The 20,923-nt window shown below is 31.5% G+C and overlaps 1 protein-coding gene across 3 annotated transcripts in view; it reads right to left on the bottom strand.

Moving 5' to 3' along the window:
- The window catches only part of PRKACB (protein kinase cAMP-activated catalytic subunit beta), a 66,075-nt gene that overhangs the window by 26,632 nt on the left and 18,520 nt on the right, over window positions 1-20,923 (bottom strand). For 2 of the 3 annotated variants that reach the window (XM_054566910.1, XM_054566911.1), the window contains exons 2-7: window positions 19,067-19,090; window positions 17,382-17,405; window positions 13,090-13,151; window positions 10,619-10,747; window positions 3,818-3,916; window positions 2,711-2,793 (exon numbers count right to left, since the gene is read on the bottom strand). In XM_054566910.1, coding sequence (XP_054422885.1) covers window positions 2,711-2,793; window positions 3,818-3,916; window positions 10,619-10,747; window positions 13,090-13,151; window positions 17,382-17,405; window positions 19,067-19,090 — 421 coding nt within the window. The remainder of the gene's footprint in view (window positions 1-2,710; window positions 2,794-3,817; window positions 3,917-10,618; window positions 10,748-13,089; window positions 13,152-17,381; window positions 17,406-19,066; window positions 19,091-20,923) is intronic. The other variant, XM_054566909.1, reaches the window with a different exon arrangement.

Genomic DNA, 20,923 nt, shown 5'->3' with positions numbered 1-20,923 from the left:
AAGACTTCTACTCTATAGAAAGTCTCTTTAACTGCAATAATCTGCAGATTAATGCTATTTTACCTAGACTGTTCCTATTACAAAAATGATACATGCTCATTATAGAAAAAATTTCATAAAATATTAATGAAGAATAGACATTCTTAATCCCATCAGAAACCATAGATACAATCCTGGTGTCTGGATTTCCACATATCCTACTGTGCATGTTTATACAGATACAAAAACATAGGAATCTCTATATTTGTGTAAATATGCACAGTTCTTACATGCAGAGATTAGATCAGTGTGATCTTGATGTCACTTTCTGAGTATTATTCCAAAAGGATATAATTACATTTTAGTTTGAGTTCATATTTCATTTCTAGTGTATACACTGAATTTTGCTAATCTGCCTGACAAATTACAATGACTTCCAGATTTGTGTCATCAATGAACAACCTTAATTATGAATAAAATTTTCCTCAAGATGGCTGGCATGAATATGATCTAGGAGGACCAGAAATAGAGATTCAAAAAAAAGATGATCTATGCTACTCCTTTCCCTTGTTACTATATTTCCAGGTCCTAGCCTGGAACACATCAGGTGCTCAGTAACTATTTGTTGAATGAATTAATATGTAAAGAAAAGTACATTTGGGGGCAATATTTTATAATACCCTTCCAGTGTCGGCTCCATCTCAACTGTAACAATCTACATCATATATCATATGACAAAGAATGAGAACACTGTGAAGGGAAATTGGGAGAATCATCTTGGTCAGTCATTCCTAAAGTTTGAAATGTCTTGTCCACAAATATCTCTATCATTTTCTCTGTAAATGTAAGATGGACTTACCATCTTAAAAGTAAATATGTTTATCATCAAAAATATATGATACATTCAGCATTTTATATTAATTTCCACACACTGGTGTTTGGAGAAACACAAACATTACATAGATCTATAATCAAATTGTTCAAAGGTGAAAAAATGTTCTGTAGGAAAATTTAATGTATAGTAGCTAAAGTCTAGACAGATGCTATGTAGTAGAAAATCATAATGATTCCACTGATTCTGATCAGAGCTATATACAGGATTGGGCAAAAGTAGGTTTACAGTTGTTAATAAGGAAAATAATATAATAATTATAAATAACGATATAAGAATAAACTGTGTTTTGCATACTCACAACTGTAAACCTTCTTCTGCCCAACGCTGTATGTCGTATGTGGGAAAGGTTAGAAAAGATAGTGCGTCAGTATGAATTATGTCAATCAATATGCTTTCCTCCTAGTACCAAGTCAAGCATTAAAGAAATAAAAATGTGCGAGTTGCAAATAAGTTAATAATTATAGAAAATGGACAAAATATAGTTTAAATCTTTTTTATTGTTGTTCTATTACAGTTGTCCCATTGTCTCAATATTCCCGTTGCTCTCCCTGCCCCGTCCCCCTGCTAATCCCCTCACCTCACTCCCACAGTCAGTCCCCACCCTGTTGTTCATGTCCATCGGTCATTTGTACTTGTTCTTTAATTAGGCCCTTCCCCTCCTTTCCTCCCTCATCCACCGCCCCAGTCTCCTCTGGCCCCTGTCAGTTTGTTCCTCGTTTCCATGCCTCTGGTTCTATTTTGCTTGCTTGTTTGTTTTGTTCAGTAGGTTCCTGTTATAGATGAGATCACACAGTATTTGTCTTACTTCACTTAGCATAATATTCTATTTTTTGAAGACAGATATAGGTGTGGTTTTTTAGGGCAAAACTGTGAATTATTATAAGGGAATATGAGAATTCTGGGCCTGCTTGGACAAGGGGTGGTAGGATAAAAGGACGACATGAGGTGAAAGGAAATCATTAAAGATAAACCGAAGTTACTTTGTATTAACACAGTGCCTGACACATTATTAGGTGCCCTGTATATATTATGTCAATAAATGAATATTGGCTTAGGCCTCAGGAAACTAAAATAGCTCTAATGGTGGCCATTACTGAAGAAATGTCATAATAATCTAAGTCTGTCATCATGTTTTTATGAATCTAATGACCATCATGAGTTCCATTTGAACTCATACTTATGTGTTAATTATGCCAATATATAATGTACTGAATGAAGCTGTACCTGATCTTGGTTTCAGTTTCATTCTATGAGTGATTATTAATGAATAATAGTAGATTAAAAACTATTATACATGGGTAAAGATAACAATCTATAACCTATTTTAATAACTGTGTGACTTTATTAGTAATTATCTAATGAGGTACAAAATCTTTTTAAATTACATACGTATTTTTAAATGTCAACATAGTAACAACATTGAGAATTACATATTGCAAAACAAACTTTTATAACCTCATAACCTATTATTACCTTTTCTATATATTGCTTTATCTTTATCCTTACACAAACCTCTCCCCTAGAGTTGTGTTAATTAGTATTTGTCTCATAAATACTGGTTGAAATTCAAGTAATGTTTGCATTTCTTGAAATTCTTCAAATCATGAATTTCAAACAATGCTTACTAATGGTAGAATATTTACACTGTTATCATAGTGCTTTTATTTGATTTTTAAAACTCAGTATAGAGCCTCTTATTAATGTTTCCATGTAATTTGTCATATACTAAAATATTACTAAATAAAATGAAATAAATTTCTGGCATTGACAATAATTTAAAAATTTGGTTTAAAACAAATACACAGCAAGATTTTAGGAGAGTAAACTATTAGTTACCTGAACCTTCCAATTCTTCTTAGATGTGAAAACATTTCACCCCCAGGGACATATTCCATAACCATATATAAGTTAGAATTATCCTATAAACAAATATAAAGGATAAATAAAACAAAATTATGAAACTAAGATTATTTCTCAAGGAAATATTTTAAGATAACACCATGTTCAATTAGAAAAAGACAAATTAAAAAAATCTATCCGACAGATGACTGACATTGGGAAACAGAAGAGTAAATAGTAAGTTTTTCTACACTGGGGCACTCATTCCCCCTTTCCCTCCCCACAACCGCACCCCTGGTATTCTTGCTACAATTTCTTTTGAGATTTTTGCTATTCTTCCTCTTGCAGGGATCATTTAACTCTTAAACAATGAAACGCTGCAGCAATAACTTAATGCTATAGTGTGTACAAAGGAGTAACTAGGTTAAAAAACACTTTAAAAAACTAAGAATATTTAAATTTTATGTACATTAGATCACAGAAATTAATGACTGTTAACACCATCAGGAAATCACAGGTCTTTATTTGATTTAAAGAATAGAGGAAAAAGAAAAAGAGATTAAAATGTTTCATATGAATCATTATTGCAGAGAAATGGTCCAAGGAAATAAAAAGCTGCCAACTTATAGAATAAATCTTTTGCAAGTTCATGAGACACTTGAGAGAGTCAAAATCTGTTCTAACTCATATAAATGAAAAGACTAGAGCACAAATGACTAAGAGAAAAAAGATAGTGAGATTTTGGCAGAAAATGTTCGGGTGAAAAAGAAGGTATGAAGGTATACTCATGTGCATGAATGTAAGAACTGCTTTATTAAAATTTCACTATGGATTTTGTTCACTGAAATATTTGATTTTATAGTATCATTTCATGAGAAATTACATATTGCCTTTCGCAAATTCCCCAGGGAGAACCAAAACCTTTTCAAATGTTACTTAAATTTATACATATAATAGGAATTTAATTACATAAAATCTAAATATATTACTTTTGTTTTTTAACATTCTCCAGGTTTATCATCTGATTTAGATTCCTATTATAGCTTTATATTTTAAAAAATTATGAGGATGAAAATATTTTATTTGTATATTAGTAAAATTTACCTTAAAAGAATACTCCAGTCGAACGAGAAATGGAAAATTCACTGCTTGTAATATTCTTTTCTCATTCAAAGTATGCTCTATTTGCTTCAGTTTAACAACCTGTAATTGAGAGATAAATATATTAAATAAATTTAAGTGAAGTTTAAAAGCTACTATAATTTTATAATAAGAAATTAAATAAATGTTTTCCATATAATAATGAACTTGTATAAAACAAAATCTCAAGAGTTGGGTTCAGATGATAGTAATAACTACCGATGAGGCTTATCAGATTCAACTGAAAAAAGTCCTCTATAGGATTTAAAACTTGGTCTTAAGATGGTAAAGCAAGATTTTCAGTAAAGAAGCAAGAGCTACGAAGACTGACTCATGGTAATTACTTAAAGAATTAATATGTTAAAATATTTACCTCCTAATGTCTTACAGTCCACTAGAGGAGCTGGCACAAATAACTGCAATGAGTAGATATTGATTTAAATCTTCAGGTCAGCAAGGAAATTAAGAATTGAGAAAAAGCCAATAATTGAAAAACAGTGGATAAAAATGAACAATCTGTTCATTTCATAATACCTGAATAAATACAAGAACAAGTCCTAAAGATTCAATTTGCACAGCCACAAAAGACGACACACCAAATATTGGTTAAAAAAGAAAACTACTTGTCTTTATAACAAACAGATTATTAGGATCAATCAAGCTTCCTCTGGATGGTCTACTCAATCATGTACATAGCAGCAGGAAGCAACTTATCCTGACTTCATGAAGAGCATGATTCTACTCCAAACGTGATTCTATTTTTTTAATTTAAGAAAAGGTGACATTAGGGAGATATAAATAATCATATTACATGTGTGTAAATCATTAGAAGGTGGCATTCTTTCTTGATAGAGGCTTATTGTCAATGTGGCGTAAAGACAGAATTCAAGAAGTTGAACATGAATAAGAAAGGCAATTGAAGAATCATCCAGTAATTAGTATATACAATTATAGTATAGAAATAATTGACTAGGACTCAGAAGATCTGTGTTCTAATCTAGGTCTTCTTTCAATCAGTTTTGTGACTTTGGAAATGTAATTTCAACTCTTAGGATATCAGGATCAGGTTTCTTTTCTTTCTTTCTTTCTTTCTTTCTTTCTTTCTTTCTTTCTTTCTTTCTTTCTTTCTTTCTTTCTTTCTTTCTTTCTTTCTTTCTTTCTTTCTTTCTGTCTTTCTTTTATGAACAGTGGTTGGATCACATCTGACTATATTCTAACTAGTTATAGAACCAATTAGTCCATACTTAACACAATAAATTATGAAACTCTGGAGTATTAGTATTGCTTTGTGTTTACCCTTTTTTTATAGACTACTTTTTTTTAGCAGTTTCAGGTTCACAGTAGAACTGAGTGGAAGGTACAGAGATTTCCCATATACCTCCTTCCCCCAAACATGCATAGCCTTCCTCATTATCAACATTCTCCACCAGAGTGGTACATTTGTTACAGTTAATGAACCTATATCGATGTATTATTATCACCAGGAGTCCATAGTTGACATTAGGATTCACTCTTGGTGTTTTACATTTCATGGATTTGGGCAAATGTATAATGGCATGTATCATCATTATAATATCATACAGAGTAGTTTCACTGCCCTAAAAACCCTCCGTACTCCACCTGTTCATCCTTCCCTCCCCACTAAGCCCTGGAAACCGCTCATCTTTTTATCATCTCCATAGTTTTTCCTTTTCTAGAATGTCATATAGTTGGAACCATACAGTAGGTAGCATTTTCAGATCAGCTTCTTTCACTTAGTAATATGTACTTAAGTCTCCTTCATGTCTTTTCATGGCTGGATAGTCCATTTCTTTCTAGCTCTGAATAATATTCCACTGTCTGAATGTACAACATGCATATGTGGGGCATAACAATTAAAAATAGAAATGATTCCAAGATATATGAACTGGCAAAGCACATATGCTTAATTTTTAAGTTAACTTAATTAAAATCTAACTAATTAAAATCTAATTTAATTTTAAATATCTGTATCTACTACATATAAGGCATAATAACTGCAATAGAGATAAAGACAACAGAGTGTCTGCCTTCATGCTCCATAACATCTATTTGGAAGTATGATGCATGAATATGTGAATAGCAATATAGAACAATTTCCATTTGAGTTATGTCATAAGTGTTCAGAGGGGAAAATATACAAAGGTAAGTCTGAGCACTAGTTCCATTGGACTAGAGCCTAGGACAGTGCCGCTCATGTTTTGGTAATGAAGCATCCCTAAATGACAGAGAAAAATTAACAAGTATCCCTGGGGGGGTTTTTTGTCCACATTTTATTTCAAAATTCAAATAACATTTATATTTACTTCTTAATATTTCTTTTGGTTTAAATACATATACTTAAAAGCATTCATAAATAATTACTTATCAGCTGCTTTATTTTTTTAGCCAAGCACTTGAGGGGTTATTAATAAGGAAGATAGACCACATAACATTGCATACTCTCCTACCTGACCCAGCATAGCACCATCTACTTCTATGGGGAATTTCAGGTAGAGGAGTAGAGTAGAGAGAAGATGGAGGGGAAGAGTGTGAGATAATACTAGAGTGGAATTTGGAAGAAAACTGTGAAAGCTCTGAAAGCAGGCTGCAGAGTTCTGACTTGATTTAATAAACATCAGGAAGCTTTCTGAGTAAGTGAGATGATATGATACAGTAAGAAAACTTTAGCAATGAAGAAGGTGAATTAGTGCAAGGGGAAAACTGATATTGTGGAAATTAATTAAGGTGTTTCTGTGAAAGCCTGGTCACTATCAGTGATGGACCAATTAGGTGGTGGCAGAAAAAAATTTTAAGGATAACAAATACATTTGAAAGGAAAAATTAACAATAAGTATAGGAATAGAAATCAGACAAATCGAGGTCAAATTCTTGGTTCCTCTTACTAGCTGTTTGATTTTGAAAAAAATTACTAAATAGAAAGGTTCTTGGTTTAAACAGGAGATTAATGCCACAGAAAGTTGGTGTGAAGATTCACTGATACAATAAAGTGCCTTGCAATGCTTGACATATAGTATAGAATAAAAACAGGGGATTTCCTTAATTTTTATACTGATTTTCTTCCCCTAACTCCTAAGATAGGAGAAGCCAAAAATAATTAATTGGAAGATCTGTAACTTCATTAACAGAAAAGAAGATTATGGAGTATTATTTTATTACTTAGTTTTAGCAAATGATAGTAAATAAACTTGAAAAAAAATCAGAATATAGTCTTTGCCCTAATTCTGAATAGCTCCAGAACATTGCTATAGAGCAGCCATTTTCAACATTGTTCATCTCATGGTACACATAATTACTAATATTCTGCAGCACACCAAAAATATATATATTGTTTGACTATCTGACAAAAAATAGGTATAATTTTGATTCATTCACACTAGCTGGCTATTGTTGTGTTGCCTCTTATCATTTTTTCATTTGACCATCTAAAGAAAAAGAGGTCAATGCCCCTGACTAAATTGTCAGATATTGCATGTTTTCAAAATCCTTGCAGCACACCAGTTGAAAATCGCTGCTATAGAGAAATAACTTAAAATGGCAGCTATTCTTCTCAGAAGTTCTCTTTCGTCATGATTTATTCCCAAGACAGCCTTCTCAGTAACTAACTCAACAAGCCACTGTCTTACCAAATAAGAATTTTAAAAATTCTCACCTATAGAACCAACCATGTGAGAAAACATATTTGCCAATGATACCTCAGACAAGGGTTTGATCTCCAAAACATATAAAGAGCTCACACAACTCCACTCCAGGAAGACAAACAATCCAATTAAAAAATGGGCAAAGGACCTGAACAGACACTTCTCCAAGGAAAACATACACAGGGCCCAGAAACATATGAAAGGATGTTCATCATCACTAGCCATCAGAGAGATGCAAACCATTTCACACCAGTCAGAATGGCCATCATAAACAAATTAACAAACAACAAGTGCTGGTGAGATTGTGGAGAAAAGGGTACACTGTTGGTGGGAATGCAGACTGGTGCAGCCACTGTGGAAAGCAGTGTGGAATTTCCTCAAAAAGCTGAAAATGGAACTGCCTTTTGACCTAGCAATTCCACTGCTGGGATTGTACCTGAAGATTCGTGAAATGCCAATTCAAAAGAAACTATGCACCCCAGTGTTCATAGCAGTGCAATTTACAACAGCCAAATGCTGGAAGCAACCTAAGTGCCCAACAGTAAATCAGCAGATCAAAAGACTATGGTATAATCCTTAGTTTTACAATGCTTAGAAGAATTGAGAGTGGGAGGTGGGCGTGGGTGGGGCAGGGGAAAGTGGTGGCGGGAAAATGGAGACAACTGTACTTGAACAATTAAAAACTAAATTAAAAAAAAAAAACTATGGTACACTTACACAATGGAATACTATGCAGCAGAAAGAAAGAAAGAGCAACTACCCTTTGCAACAGCATGGATGGAACTGGAGAGCATTATGCTAAGCGAAATAAGCCAGGTGGTAGAAGACAAATAACATATGATCTCATCTATAAGTGGAACCTAATCAACAAAACAAACAAGCAAGCAAGTTATAACCAGTAACATTGAAATAAAAAACAAACTGACAGTAACCAGAGAGGAGGAGGGAGGGGGTAATGGGGGAAAAGAAGGGAGAGGGTCATCAAGGAACACATATAAAGGACACATGGACAAAGTCAAAGTGGGGAAGAATTGAGGGTGGGAGGTGGGAAAGTGGTGGCGGGAAAATGGAGACAAATGTACTTGAACGACAATAAAAAAAGAAAATTCTCCCCTATATATTTTCAAGTATAAAATTACTTTTTGTAAATCTTTTAATATTTTATGACTAAACACATTCTGTTAATTCCTTAAGAAAAATAACAAAATATTAAGGGCTATACAGATAATACATTTTAATGGCAGGTTTAATCAAAAGTATAAATTTGAAGCATTTTGTTGATGTTGTACTACCAACACAAGTATACAAATCACTTATCCTCTGTGAGACTCAATAATTACCTCATCTAAAAAATTAGGACAAGAACTAGTTGCTCTCTACGAGCTCTGTGCTCAGATTGTTCAAATTAGACTGTAGAGCTCAAGGATGAGTTGAAGCTTGGGGAAGAGTACAGAGTACACAGGGAGAGTGCACAGAACACAAAAATGAGAAGAAGGAATAGTCCAGATATTGGGATTAGCAATCTTTAACGAGTAGACAGAAGGGAAAAAATAAAACTAAACAGGAAAAGGCACATAAAAAAGAAGAGCCCAAAGAGGCGGGATCATAATTGGAAGAGCACAGGGACCCAGAAGTCCAGGGACGAGACAGTTTCCAGAGAGTAGTGAACACAGTTGTAAACTCTAAAAAGGTCACATGAGACTAGCAAAAAGAGCCCACAGGATTGGTGACCCTTGACAGAGACATTTTAGTGGAGTAGCAAGATGTTGGAGATTAAGAAGGAGGCCCCTAAATTATTGTGGGCTAAATAATTAATAGGAAGTGAGTTAGTGTATCAAGTGACTAAAGTAGTTTTTCAAGAAACATGGTTAGAAAGAGACCAGTACACAAAAATGAATGATTATATGTGTATGGGGTGTATTTAATTTTAGAGACCTAAAAAGCCATTACTCCTTTCATATTAGAGGTTAATTTTGATTTTTGTTTTAAAGCAGAGATTAGATTAGAACTACAGACCACTCTAACACTGCATTGTCCAAAATGGTAGCCACTAGCCATGTGTGATTATTTAACACTGGGAATGTGGATAACCCAAATAGAGATGCATTAAACATAAAATATACATCAGATTTGGTATGAAAAAAGAATTTAAAATATCTTAGTAATTTTATATTATGTACTGCAATGATAATATTGTGTATACAATTGGACTAAATAGAACCTATTATTAACATTAATTCCAACTATTTCTTTTCACTTTTTAAAAATGAAGCTACTAGAAAATTTTAAATTACATACATGGTTCATATTATAGTTCTTAGATTGCATCAATAGTCTAGCGACTATCTGTAACCCTGTTTCCTCTCCGTTTTCTTATCTATGTATCCCAGGAAGCCAAAATATAGTTCTTGGGAATATAATATCTATAATATATCAAGATTTGCCATTTTTCTTTTACTTTTCCTTAATTTTAAGTGATTACTAAGAAAAGAGAAGAGCTTAATATATAAAACATGAATAACTAGATATCCTGATTCTTTGGATTTAACAGTATGTAAAAACACTTAAAATTATTTTTAAATTTTTATTGAGACATAATCGACATGTGACATTACATTAGTTTCAAGTGTATAACATAATGATTTAATTTTTAATAGTATATAGGTTTTCAAATTTTACCTGTTTTTATTAACGTTTTTAATTAAGTAAACACGTTAAACAAGAGGGGTTCTACTGTCAATTAAAATAAAACATAAAATAAAATCACTAAATATCTGTTACCTTAATTTAAGGATCAAATAATTTATTCCTGCATTTTTCCACAAGGCAGAACATAGTAGACTGTTTTTTACAGGTTAAATTCAATATTTTGTTAGTAAACATACACATACCTATAATGCATAAATAATTATTGAAATAATGTATTCCTATGTACTAAAACTATAATTATGTGTCATATAGTCATAATAATAAGAATGAAAATGAAATGCAACAATAAAATTATTTGAAGGTGTCCTTGGTTAAGTTGTTATATTGCATCTATTTAATAATCTAGCTGATAAAACTGAAGTTTATCCTTCAAGTAAGTAACAGCAAAACCACAAACCTTCTGCTTATCTAAGATCTTCATGGCGTAATACTGTTCGGTGGCTTTATGTTTCACCAACATGACTCTTCCAAACGAACCTGTTCCAAGGGTTTTTTTCCTTTCAAAATCTTCCAGGCCGGCATTATTCTACACATACATAAAAAATAAAATCAACTTTAAAATGAGAAATTCTCTGTCCTGACTGGTGTGCCTCAGTGGATGGAGCATTGGCCTACAAACCAAAAAGTTGCTGGTTCAATTCCTAGTCAGGGCCCATGCCTGGGTTCCAGGCCAGGTCCCCAGTTGGGGGTGTGCAAAAGCCAACCAATCTGATGTTTCTCTCATACATCTATGTTTCTTTCACCCTCTTTCTCCCTCCCTCCCCTCTCTCTAAAAATAAATAAATTAAGTCTTTAAAATTAGAAATTCTCATAAGACTAGGATAACAATAATAGATTAAGTGACAATCAGAATAGATAATTTAATTTATAACCATCCATTTAAAAATAATTCAAAAGATTACTGAGATTCCAAGATATTGGTTCTATTTTTCCCTTTGAATATGAATGGCTTTAATATTTGAGAAGAGAATTATATTTCAAAACAAAGTATAATAGTAATGGGAGGAAATAAGATCCTCAGCTAAAATATTAAAGGTCATATTCCAATATATATTCTTAGCATTGGAAGAAATTCGTTTCATGTTTTAACAATTATGAACTGACCAGAAGCACACCGACAAAGACAATCATGAAAGCATACAGTCTTAGTGCACTTGCAAGTAACTGGAATGAATAGATAAGCCGAGGGGTCAGAGTCCTTTCATTAGAGTTACCTCTGAAAAAAGCACCATGTAACTTCATTTCTATCTTTATAAGAGCTCATAGAACTAGAGAATAACAGTGTGAGCAATTCTAATAGCTTTCTTTCTGATGTTATAATAACCCAGTATTACCTAAAACAGTAACAATAAGAAAAGAAGAGTTTCTCATTCGAACAAAGATAACCAAGAGTCAGAGTCCCAGAACAATAATCAGCCTCTTTTTTCTCTTTGAATAGATGCTTTGTTACAAGCAAACATCTTTGTTTGCCTTTGACTATCACACAGAAACAAAGAACTGGAAGCATCAATCTATTGAATTTGTTGCTGCCACAACAAAATAAAAAAAAATACTAGGAACAAATTATGTGCTAAACAGCAGTAAGTAATAATTGCTGACCAATTTGTTTAATAGGTTTTCATTACCAAGATCTCTGTAAAATCTTAGAAAAATTATTTCCGGTTTGTACAGGGTTTAGCTTGAGAAAAATATGGTGAAATATGACTCTTGTATAAGTGAAGAATCTGGATAGCTATTGAAGTCCACTGTAGTTGGATTTTGTCTTCACTGAGAATCAAACCTTGCCTTTGGAGACACAACATAGCTTCTTCTTAAATCACAGAGAGAGCAAACAACTCTAAGTTTTTACTTATAAAACCTGTTTTCATCATATTTTAATTTCAGGTTTCCAATAATTTTAAATTACCATGAGAGTCTATGTCAAACAAAAATGTCCAAATTATTATTAAATTATTTAAACTTATGAATTAATATTTAATATTTGGCTTTATGAACATAGATGGGTTGAAATGTTTAATATAGTTCCCAACTAAATAAACTTCATAAGTAGACCACAAAAAATTCCTTTTTGCTAGTCATTGCTTTCACACAAATATGCTATCTTCTTCGCCTCACTTAATGTTTCATGTTAGATAATGTCTAACTATCACTTGAGTGATTATGTTTTAAATTATAAGTCATGCTATAAATCTTGATAATGAGGGACTCTTTATAAAGCATAACATTTATTTAAATAAATATTTCTTTAGTGAAAAAATATTGAAGTAAAAGATTTTTGTGCTATGGAAAAGGTTTTAAAAATTTAATTTACTATTAAAGTTTATTAATTATTTATAATTTCAAAAAGATTTTTTACAAGTATATATGACTTTTTATATATAGTTTTTAGATCTTAGTTAAGATCTAAAGTACTTAAATTATATAAAACTTACCTCACCAAAATGGTTAGGAAAGGACCCCTGTGTTTGATATGTTATCAACAGCCAAGTGTTTGTGATACAAATTTAAAACTGCACAATAGGATCCCTATTGTTGCATTAACAAAAATAATATGCTAGCATAGGCACAAATTAAAACTTTTATATTAGAAAATATCAAGAGTTTGTAGCAGCTAGGAATTAGTGTCAACATTTATAATCAGTTATTATACTGAAAATTAGTTCCTTCTCTAATTTACATATACATACAATTATTAATTTTTTATTAATAAACTAAAACAATGTTATGGCAAAAATTCCCATGTTAACTCTATTTATTAATGCAACTTGAAAATTAAAGTTTCTGAAAGTAGTAAGTTATTTAGGCAAGAATCATGACTTTACTTAACACAGGATTTTTAATTCATAGAAAATTTTAAATATTTCTTACCTGAGCAGGATTTTCCCATTTTCTTAAGAAGTCTTCTTTGGCTTTGGCTAGAAACTCTTTCACTAAAAATAAAATAAAATAAAATAAAATTTAAAAAATTGTCTTGTAACAATATTCATGTTATATATAAATATACACACTTTAAACAACACAGGCTCATGTCAACTATGGTCACCATATGGTCACCATGTGTATTTACAACCAAGATGCACTAGGGGATTATTCAGTTTCTCTAAACAGGATGCAAACATTTTCTCAGACTTCTAAAGTTCTCTAATATTTTTCTATGGATCACTTAGATAATTTCAAATCTAATAATAAAAATACTAATAACATACCCAAAAGTAATATAAAAGGGTTAGAACAGTCTAAAACAAAATACCCATTGTAAAGAAACCATCAGTGATAGTTTAAAGGCATAAAAGAGCCTTTAAACATAAGAACTGAAAACATCTGGAGAATGCAAACTTGTTGATTTGTGGAGTTTCAAAAATAATTGATTTTGACAACGGGTTATTTTCAGGTATAAGAATAAGAATTTATGTCATTACATTTTGTTTTCTCTACTACAGACTAAAACACAAAGAATGTCCACAAAGACTTAAAAACAAAACTCCACAAACAAACAAAAAACTCTCTAAAGAGCTTAAAAACCTCATTCTAAATCTGGAGCAAAAATGTCCAAATGACTAATTTTAAATGTACACTGAAGTAAAGCAAATCAAAACCAGATGTTTATATAGTGATTAGTAATAGCCATATTATTTTATAGAGCTGCAGTTTGAAGTTTTAAATTTGTTAAATGAGGAATCATTTTAAAAGATACCTCTTTTTCATTGGCCTTCCACAAAGTTATTAATAATGATTTGTTTACAAACAACTTCAGGTGTTTAAAAACACATAATAGAAAAGAAATTCCAGGAAGACAGAATGGCATAAACAATATGCATCCTTGTTCCCAGTTAGCTATGCGAGCAAAACCGGATACACAAGAAATGATTATTTTAGTCTTTTGTTCAGAAAATTACCAATATTTCTCTGATACATGAATCTGTAAAGAAAGAATAAAATAGCATGAAATAGTATTTAAATAATGTTCATATAGTAAAAGGCGATACAGAGTGAACATAGAATTTCACGCTGGCATTTATTTCCGATGTGCTAACAGCGATGACGATGATAGTGGGGGTGGTGAGGATAATGAAAAGACAAAAGCGGAAGTGAGGGGCTCACAAATTCTTTAATATGATCATTTTAATAATGTAGTAGTATTAAAATGAGACATTTTAGGATACACAAAATTATTCCCTTTTATCCCCAGTGTAGTACCTTTCCCAAAACAGTGCTACTAGACAAAAAGGCTATTATTGGTATTCTAATTCTTTTGAGATTTCAAAATGGTGGTAACAGGCACCAAGAGCAGACATTTATTTCACTACTTTATATAAGCTGTCATTTGTATTTTGCTGTTAAAATATTCTCAGAATACCTATTTTAGAAGGCTTGAGAAAGATAAATTTTAAAATTAGAATTTTCTCATTGTATAGAAATCTTATCCACTAAAACAACGAATCAAATAATTGCACCTACTTATGCAAAATGATCTAATTTCTCCTGGGGGTGGATTTGGGGGTGGAAAAATCTTACATTTTCTTGAGTTTAGGATGGTTTAAGTCATCCTACTTCTAAAAGTTAATGTACTTGTTACAATTGATTTTATAAGTAAGATTTTTTTTGTTATGGAGCAGACATATCTGCATATGGCACTGACATGGAAACAACACCTATAAAATAAATTAAAAACACAACTTATTGCTAAATGCAACTGTGGCTTTTAAGAAACAACTTACAATTCCCAAAATATGTCTGATTTTTTGGAAAAAATATTTTTAGTTATCTTCTATTTATAGAAATTGCATATCAAGTTGCAGTATAAACTTTCCAGATGCCTGTCTGAATGCAGATAATTTGGAGACAAGAAGGAGGATCAAAGCTAAAAAAAACCCCTAACATCCTCTTTCAGCTTCTGTCACTTCCTGATAAGATCTGGAGTTAAGAAAACGTGACTGGTCAAAGGAAGAATGGGCAATATTTGCCAATGGTGGTAAGTTGAAGGGTAAGTTTCCTTTTCCCTGCCTGGTGAATGAGCTAGAGGAAAAATTTCAGGTACTATTTAATTTTATTCACTAACAGGATATTCAGGGAATTCGATATATTCTCTGTACTCATCAATATTCTCGTCAATATTCCAAGTTTACTGTTAAGTAGCACTGTAGGAACTAAATAAACATTTTCATAAAAGTCTTGTATAAAGATATCAGAAATGGGTATAAATCAAATATATTTAATTTTGTGAATTATTTCAAAAAGTAAAGAGATTTCTTTTTAGAGTAAAGGATAAGCATTAATTATAATGCCATTAAAGAGTTCTAAGAAGAAAACTCTGCTCCTGCAGCACTTTTTGTCACATAAGTATACATAAACACATGAAATCTCTAGTTTATAAGTTTATAGGTGTACCATTTTTACCTGAAAGATTAACAAAGTTAGCTCTTTGTAAAAATATAAATCTTATAAACACCAAAAACAAAATATTTCACAACAGTCTGGATTGTGAATAACTCTAAAACAATAGGCAGTTTAGAACGACATGTATTTGCTTTGAATTTTATTATTTTTAGACAGTGGTCAATTTAACTTTATAAATTCTTTTCTCCAGTTAGTTTTGATATTTATACCAACTGACATAAGGTGTTGGCAGCTAATTAATAAAGTAAGTGGTGAGAGAGAGAGCCAAAATTAAACATTGCAGCATATTTAATCCAGAGTTCCTTATAAAGAATATATTAAAAGTTCTCTTTTTTGTTTGTTTTCTTGTTATGTTTTAATATATAAGCTATATCTATACATTACCATTTACACCAATGTGATATCTTAAAATAGCCACAGGTTTTGGAGCTTGGTACATCTGAATTAGAATGTTGATTTTAATACTTAGCTACACAATCATGGATACCTATCTAAAAGCATCTAACAATGATTAGGAAAAAATATCTTACAAAAGGATTTTTCTGCAAATATATTTTGTTTTGTATTGATTAATAATGGAGCAAACTAGGTTCTACAAAAATGAAGACACATCACATACCAACACAATTTCTCTCTGAAGTGTACATTTCAACTACATTTATTTTCCAAATAAACTTATTTCCTCTTCATTTCGTATTATTAAAGAGTCTATCACATTGCACTCTAAAATCAGCCTACCAAAGGAATCTCTATATTCACTCAGGGTTGGTTTGTACGAATGTTTACCCACATTCACGAGATGAAGCAAGCAGAAACAAACTGCCAATTTTTGTGCATTTCCATAAGTACATTAAAAAACTAATTCTTATCACCCTCAAAATATTTTTGAATATGTTTATACATAGGACATAGTTTAAAAATTAGATTACAAAGTTCATTTTAAACATTAGGAAATTTGTTAGAAATTCAAGTATGGCATGTCTTTATTTCACATTATTCAAATAATTCTACAATAAATAAGAATGCTTTATTTATTACATTTAGTAAATTTATTAAATATTTTGGGATTCTGTGTTAAATAAACTACATTATTGCTTATTATAAAAAGAGAATGTTGTCAGTTATAGTATGCCATTATCCAATGATTAAGAGGTTTCATTCATATTTTTAAGAACAGTTTAAAAAATATTACTATACAGATTACAACTACTCCAGATGTTGAGTTCTCCCATCTCTTTGTAATGAGATAAATGTCACTTTCATCTTTTATACCTCTTTATAATAAAAGCCTGACATTATTTCATTTTTATAATGGGTGTGAGAAAAGTAGAAGACACACAAACAGAAAATAGAATATATAAACTTCCTACCATAAATACCCAATTAAATATCAGCTGTTTTATTCAAAATGTATAGCAGTGTATTTTCTTTCAAAAACCATTCATTGACCTAGGTTATCCAATTTAAGTGGAGTGTACGCATCTGTCTTCTGCTACACTGTACAACTCCTGCTGTTTCACAATGCTGTATTTGTTGTTTCTAAAATATCACTCAAGACACTGTAATATAAACCATTTCTATAGCTAAAACTTAACATTAAAACTAAGCAAACCATTTCGTTTATTAACTTTGTAAAAAATAAGATGTTTATTAACTTAATATACTTTATAAAAATATAACTTTATGAAGAGCATAACAACTTGTAAACAAACAAAGAAAATCTTGGTATCTTTTTTAAAATTAAAAAGTAGTTAGTTGCCTACCAGATACTTCTGAAGAGGAGCAAGCTTGTATCCAAAAAAATAAATTAAACAATGATTAAATGACACTCATAAAAACAACACAGTAGCATGAAATCACTTACACACATTTTCCCAGAATATTATATACAGAAGTAAAACAATAATGTAGAAACTCAACTATCTGTCTGAACATATTCAAATAGGACATTTAAAAATTAAATGGTATAGAAATAAATTCAATAATTACTGTTGAGTGTCCAAATCAATACCATTATAATTCTTCTTAAAACTGCTAACAACACCTTTAACTTCTCTTGGTAATAGTGCTAATAATATTAAGTAGCGTATATTGAAATACACATCCTATAACTATTGCAATAATATCTCTGGACTTTTGTTATTTATTGAAAACTCTACTGAGGAAAGAGACTCTGAAGTGCAACCTTTTAATGCCCTTCAGAAAAACATTAGTGTCTTTCAGGCATCTTATTTCCGTGGTACTGGTTTAACAATCTTTTCAACAACATTTACTGAGTACTGTTTAGTTGTTCCAGAAACTGATCTAGGCTCTGAGAACACTGCAAAGAATAACGCATCTCCACTACTTAAGGAGATGAGAAGCTGATGGGGAGAGAGAACCATTAGACTGGAATGTCACAAGGACAAGAAAATTACAAGGTGCTGCACAAGCCTGAAAGGGGATAATCCTTGGGTGGTAAAGATAAAGCGTAATAGAGAACACAGCTTGAAGGACAGAGTTCCTTTGGCATATGAGTTGACGAAGACATTCCAGGCTGGGATGCTCTTGTGTAAAAAGCACGGAGGAAGAGGCATGGCTTACCCGGGAATGGCACCTGACTTGTAACAGCTGCCACCCAGGGTGTAAGTGTACAGCAGCAGTGGGAGGTGATGCGTAAAGGCAAGCAGGTGCCCTATCATGAAGGTAATTGTTTGCCATGGTGATGCTTGTCAACGTGTGGGAGGGAGCAGGAGTAAACTGAGTTACCCATAACTGGTAGGCTCTCTTTCTTCTGGAAAACAGGAGGCAAGATCACTTGCTAGGGAACAGAGGAGCCAGCATGAGGAGGGATAACTGAGGGTTTAGAGGCCTGAATATTTTAAACCTTGATGATCATGTAGTGAATAAGGGAAGGGGCTATTCCTCTGAAGTTTTCTATTAGGAAAGAGCAGGTATTAGGTAATAAAGCAATTATGTTTCTTAATAGTATATATTTTTTTGTAATCATAGTTCAAAATTTTTTTACTTAACAGATTATAATTCATGGGCTACCTAATCACTTTGTAATTAAATTATTTTCATCCTTTACCTTAATAAAAACATTATTCTATTTAAAAGTTACTTAGTGTATATCAGAAAGCACAAAACAGGATGGAACTAAGATAAATTATGTATAAAAATATTAAATTCTATCAATAAAGAACAGTAAATTCCCTTCCAACACTTCTGGAAAGTGAAAATCTTGCAGAGCATAAAATAGTTTGTTTTTTTGCCTCCCTTCAAACATCCACCTGTTTAGAATGCTATATTTGTTATTTCTAAGAATACCTCCCCAAACACATGTTTTACTACAAATATTTTCAGTGAACTAAATATAAAACATTCTAGTTGCCACAAAATTCCTCATAAAAACCCAACTTATAGCAATCAAAGTAACAGAATTATTTTGTAAAAGGTGGTATCCTACCAGATGCTTCTGATGATTTGCATGCTTGAGCAAAAAGAATAAATTAAACAGATAAATATTACATAAAGTAAGAGACCCAGAAGTTATCCATTCATGTAAGTTCATTAATATATTTACACATAGAAATAGAATGAAAAATACTTGAGCAAACAAATTCAAAAGTGTTTTATACAAGGATTACAACACATTCTTTTGATATCTATATCTATCTATCTATCTATCATCAATCATATCCCATCTCTTTAATCTGAAGAGCAATTGTGTTCACTTTGCTGAAGGGACACTTTACTTGCTTCATCATACTCAAACAAGTTCAGACATGGTCTTAAAAATGATAGTGGGTACAAAAAAGACTTTAATTACTGCAAATGCATATGTGCAGTTCAGTGGATAAGACCACAGCTACTTTTGTTTTTTAAGATATCAATTAGTCATGCACAAAGTCACACATGAGTTTGGAAATTTAACAGGCAATAAAAGCTACATTTCCTATTGTGATAATTATTTTACTTTTCTTTCCTCTCCTTATGCATTTTCCCCATTAATTCTTTATCAAATATTAATTACAAATGACCAATATAATTGACTTTCACTAAACCATAAAAAATATAAAAACTTTTGGTGAAACATATATTAAAATGTTCACATTATAAAAAGAAACACATTAACTTGACTAGTATCCACATGGACAGATGGATATACTATGAATCCACAGTGCACTATTCACAACTAATTACATGTGCATGCCTTCTCTCTTGATTTGCTCTCTATTAGAGATGCTGTGGATTTTCTAGGCCATCCAAGCCATGTTTGATTGGAGATATTCCCTGTAGGTTTTGGTAATAAAACTTAAACTAAATTTATAGTCATAAAACCAATGACCCAGTCAACCTTAGAGATTTTACTTGAAATGCATTTTACTTCCTAAATTGTTCACTGAGACTTTGTCTTGGGAGAATATTACATCTACCACATTATGTGCTAAAGAATTTCCATTTGGTTCCAAATTCAAATATTCTGTCTTCTTGACATACAGGATAGAACCAGGAATGGATCCTACATTATAGGGTATACACATTTTCAACGTAACTAGATAGTAGTAAGTAGATCAATCTATGGTTACACCAATTTATATTGCTACCACATCCTTAATGCCCCATATTCTCACAAATGTCAGACTTTCTAATTTTTGCTAATCTAGTGGGTATTAAATCATATCTTCTTGTTAAACTTTAGGTAAATATCTTTTATAATTTTATAATTTTCCCTTAAAGGCCTCATTACTCTTTTATTAGATTTATACATAGGTTCTTAGTTAGAGCTTTGCTTGATACTATAAAAGGGAGATTTTTTAAAATTACTGTTTCTGTTTGTTGCTGATGTATCACACAATGTTAATGTTTATATTTTGATCTTATATCTGGCAACCTTGCTGGATTCTGTTATTAATTCTAAAATAGCTTTTATTCATTCTCTTGAATTTTCTATATAGAAAATCATATATCACTTGTAAATAATGGCAATTTTGTTCCTTCCCATCTTTTTCTTATCTTGATGTGCAGGTTATGGCTAACACTACAGAACAGACAATGATCAATCTTTTCCTATTTTTAACTTCCAAGAAAATGTTTCTAATTTTCTTTTTCCACACTTGCCTTGTAAAACTATACTAGACTCAAATAAATTTAAGAATATTTTCTCTTTTTCAATTCTTTGGAAGATTTTGTACAATATTGCAATTTTTGTTATTTGACTATTTCCTAGAAATTGATTGTAATACAGTCCAGTCCTAATTTTAATAAGTTTTGAAGAAGGCTTTTAACCAATTAAATTTTAAATAGGTATAGTACTATTCAG

This window comes from Pteronotus mesoamericanus, unplaced genomic scaffold, assembly GCF_021234165.1.
Source record: "Pteronotus mesoamericanus isolate MK-2021 breed Mesoamerican mustached bat unplaced genomic scaffold, CSHL_Meso_final contig_181, whole genome shotgun sequence".
In the NCBI taxonomy this organism is placed as follows: Eukaryota; Metazoa; Chordata; class Mammalia; order Chiroptera; family Mormoopidae; genus Pteronotus; species Pteronotus mesoamericanus.
This window is presented reverse-complemented; position numbering and strand designations above follow the sequence as displayed.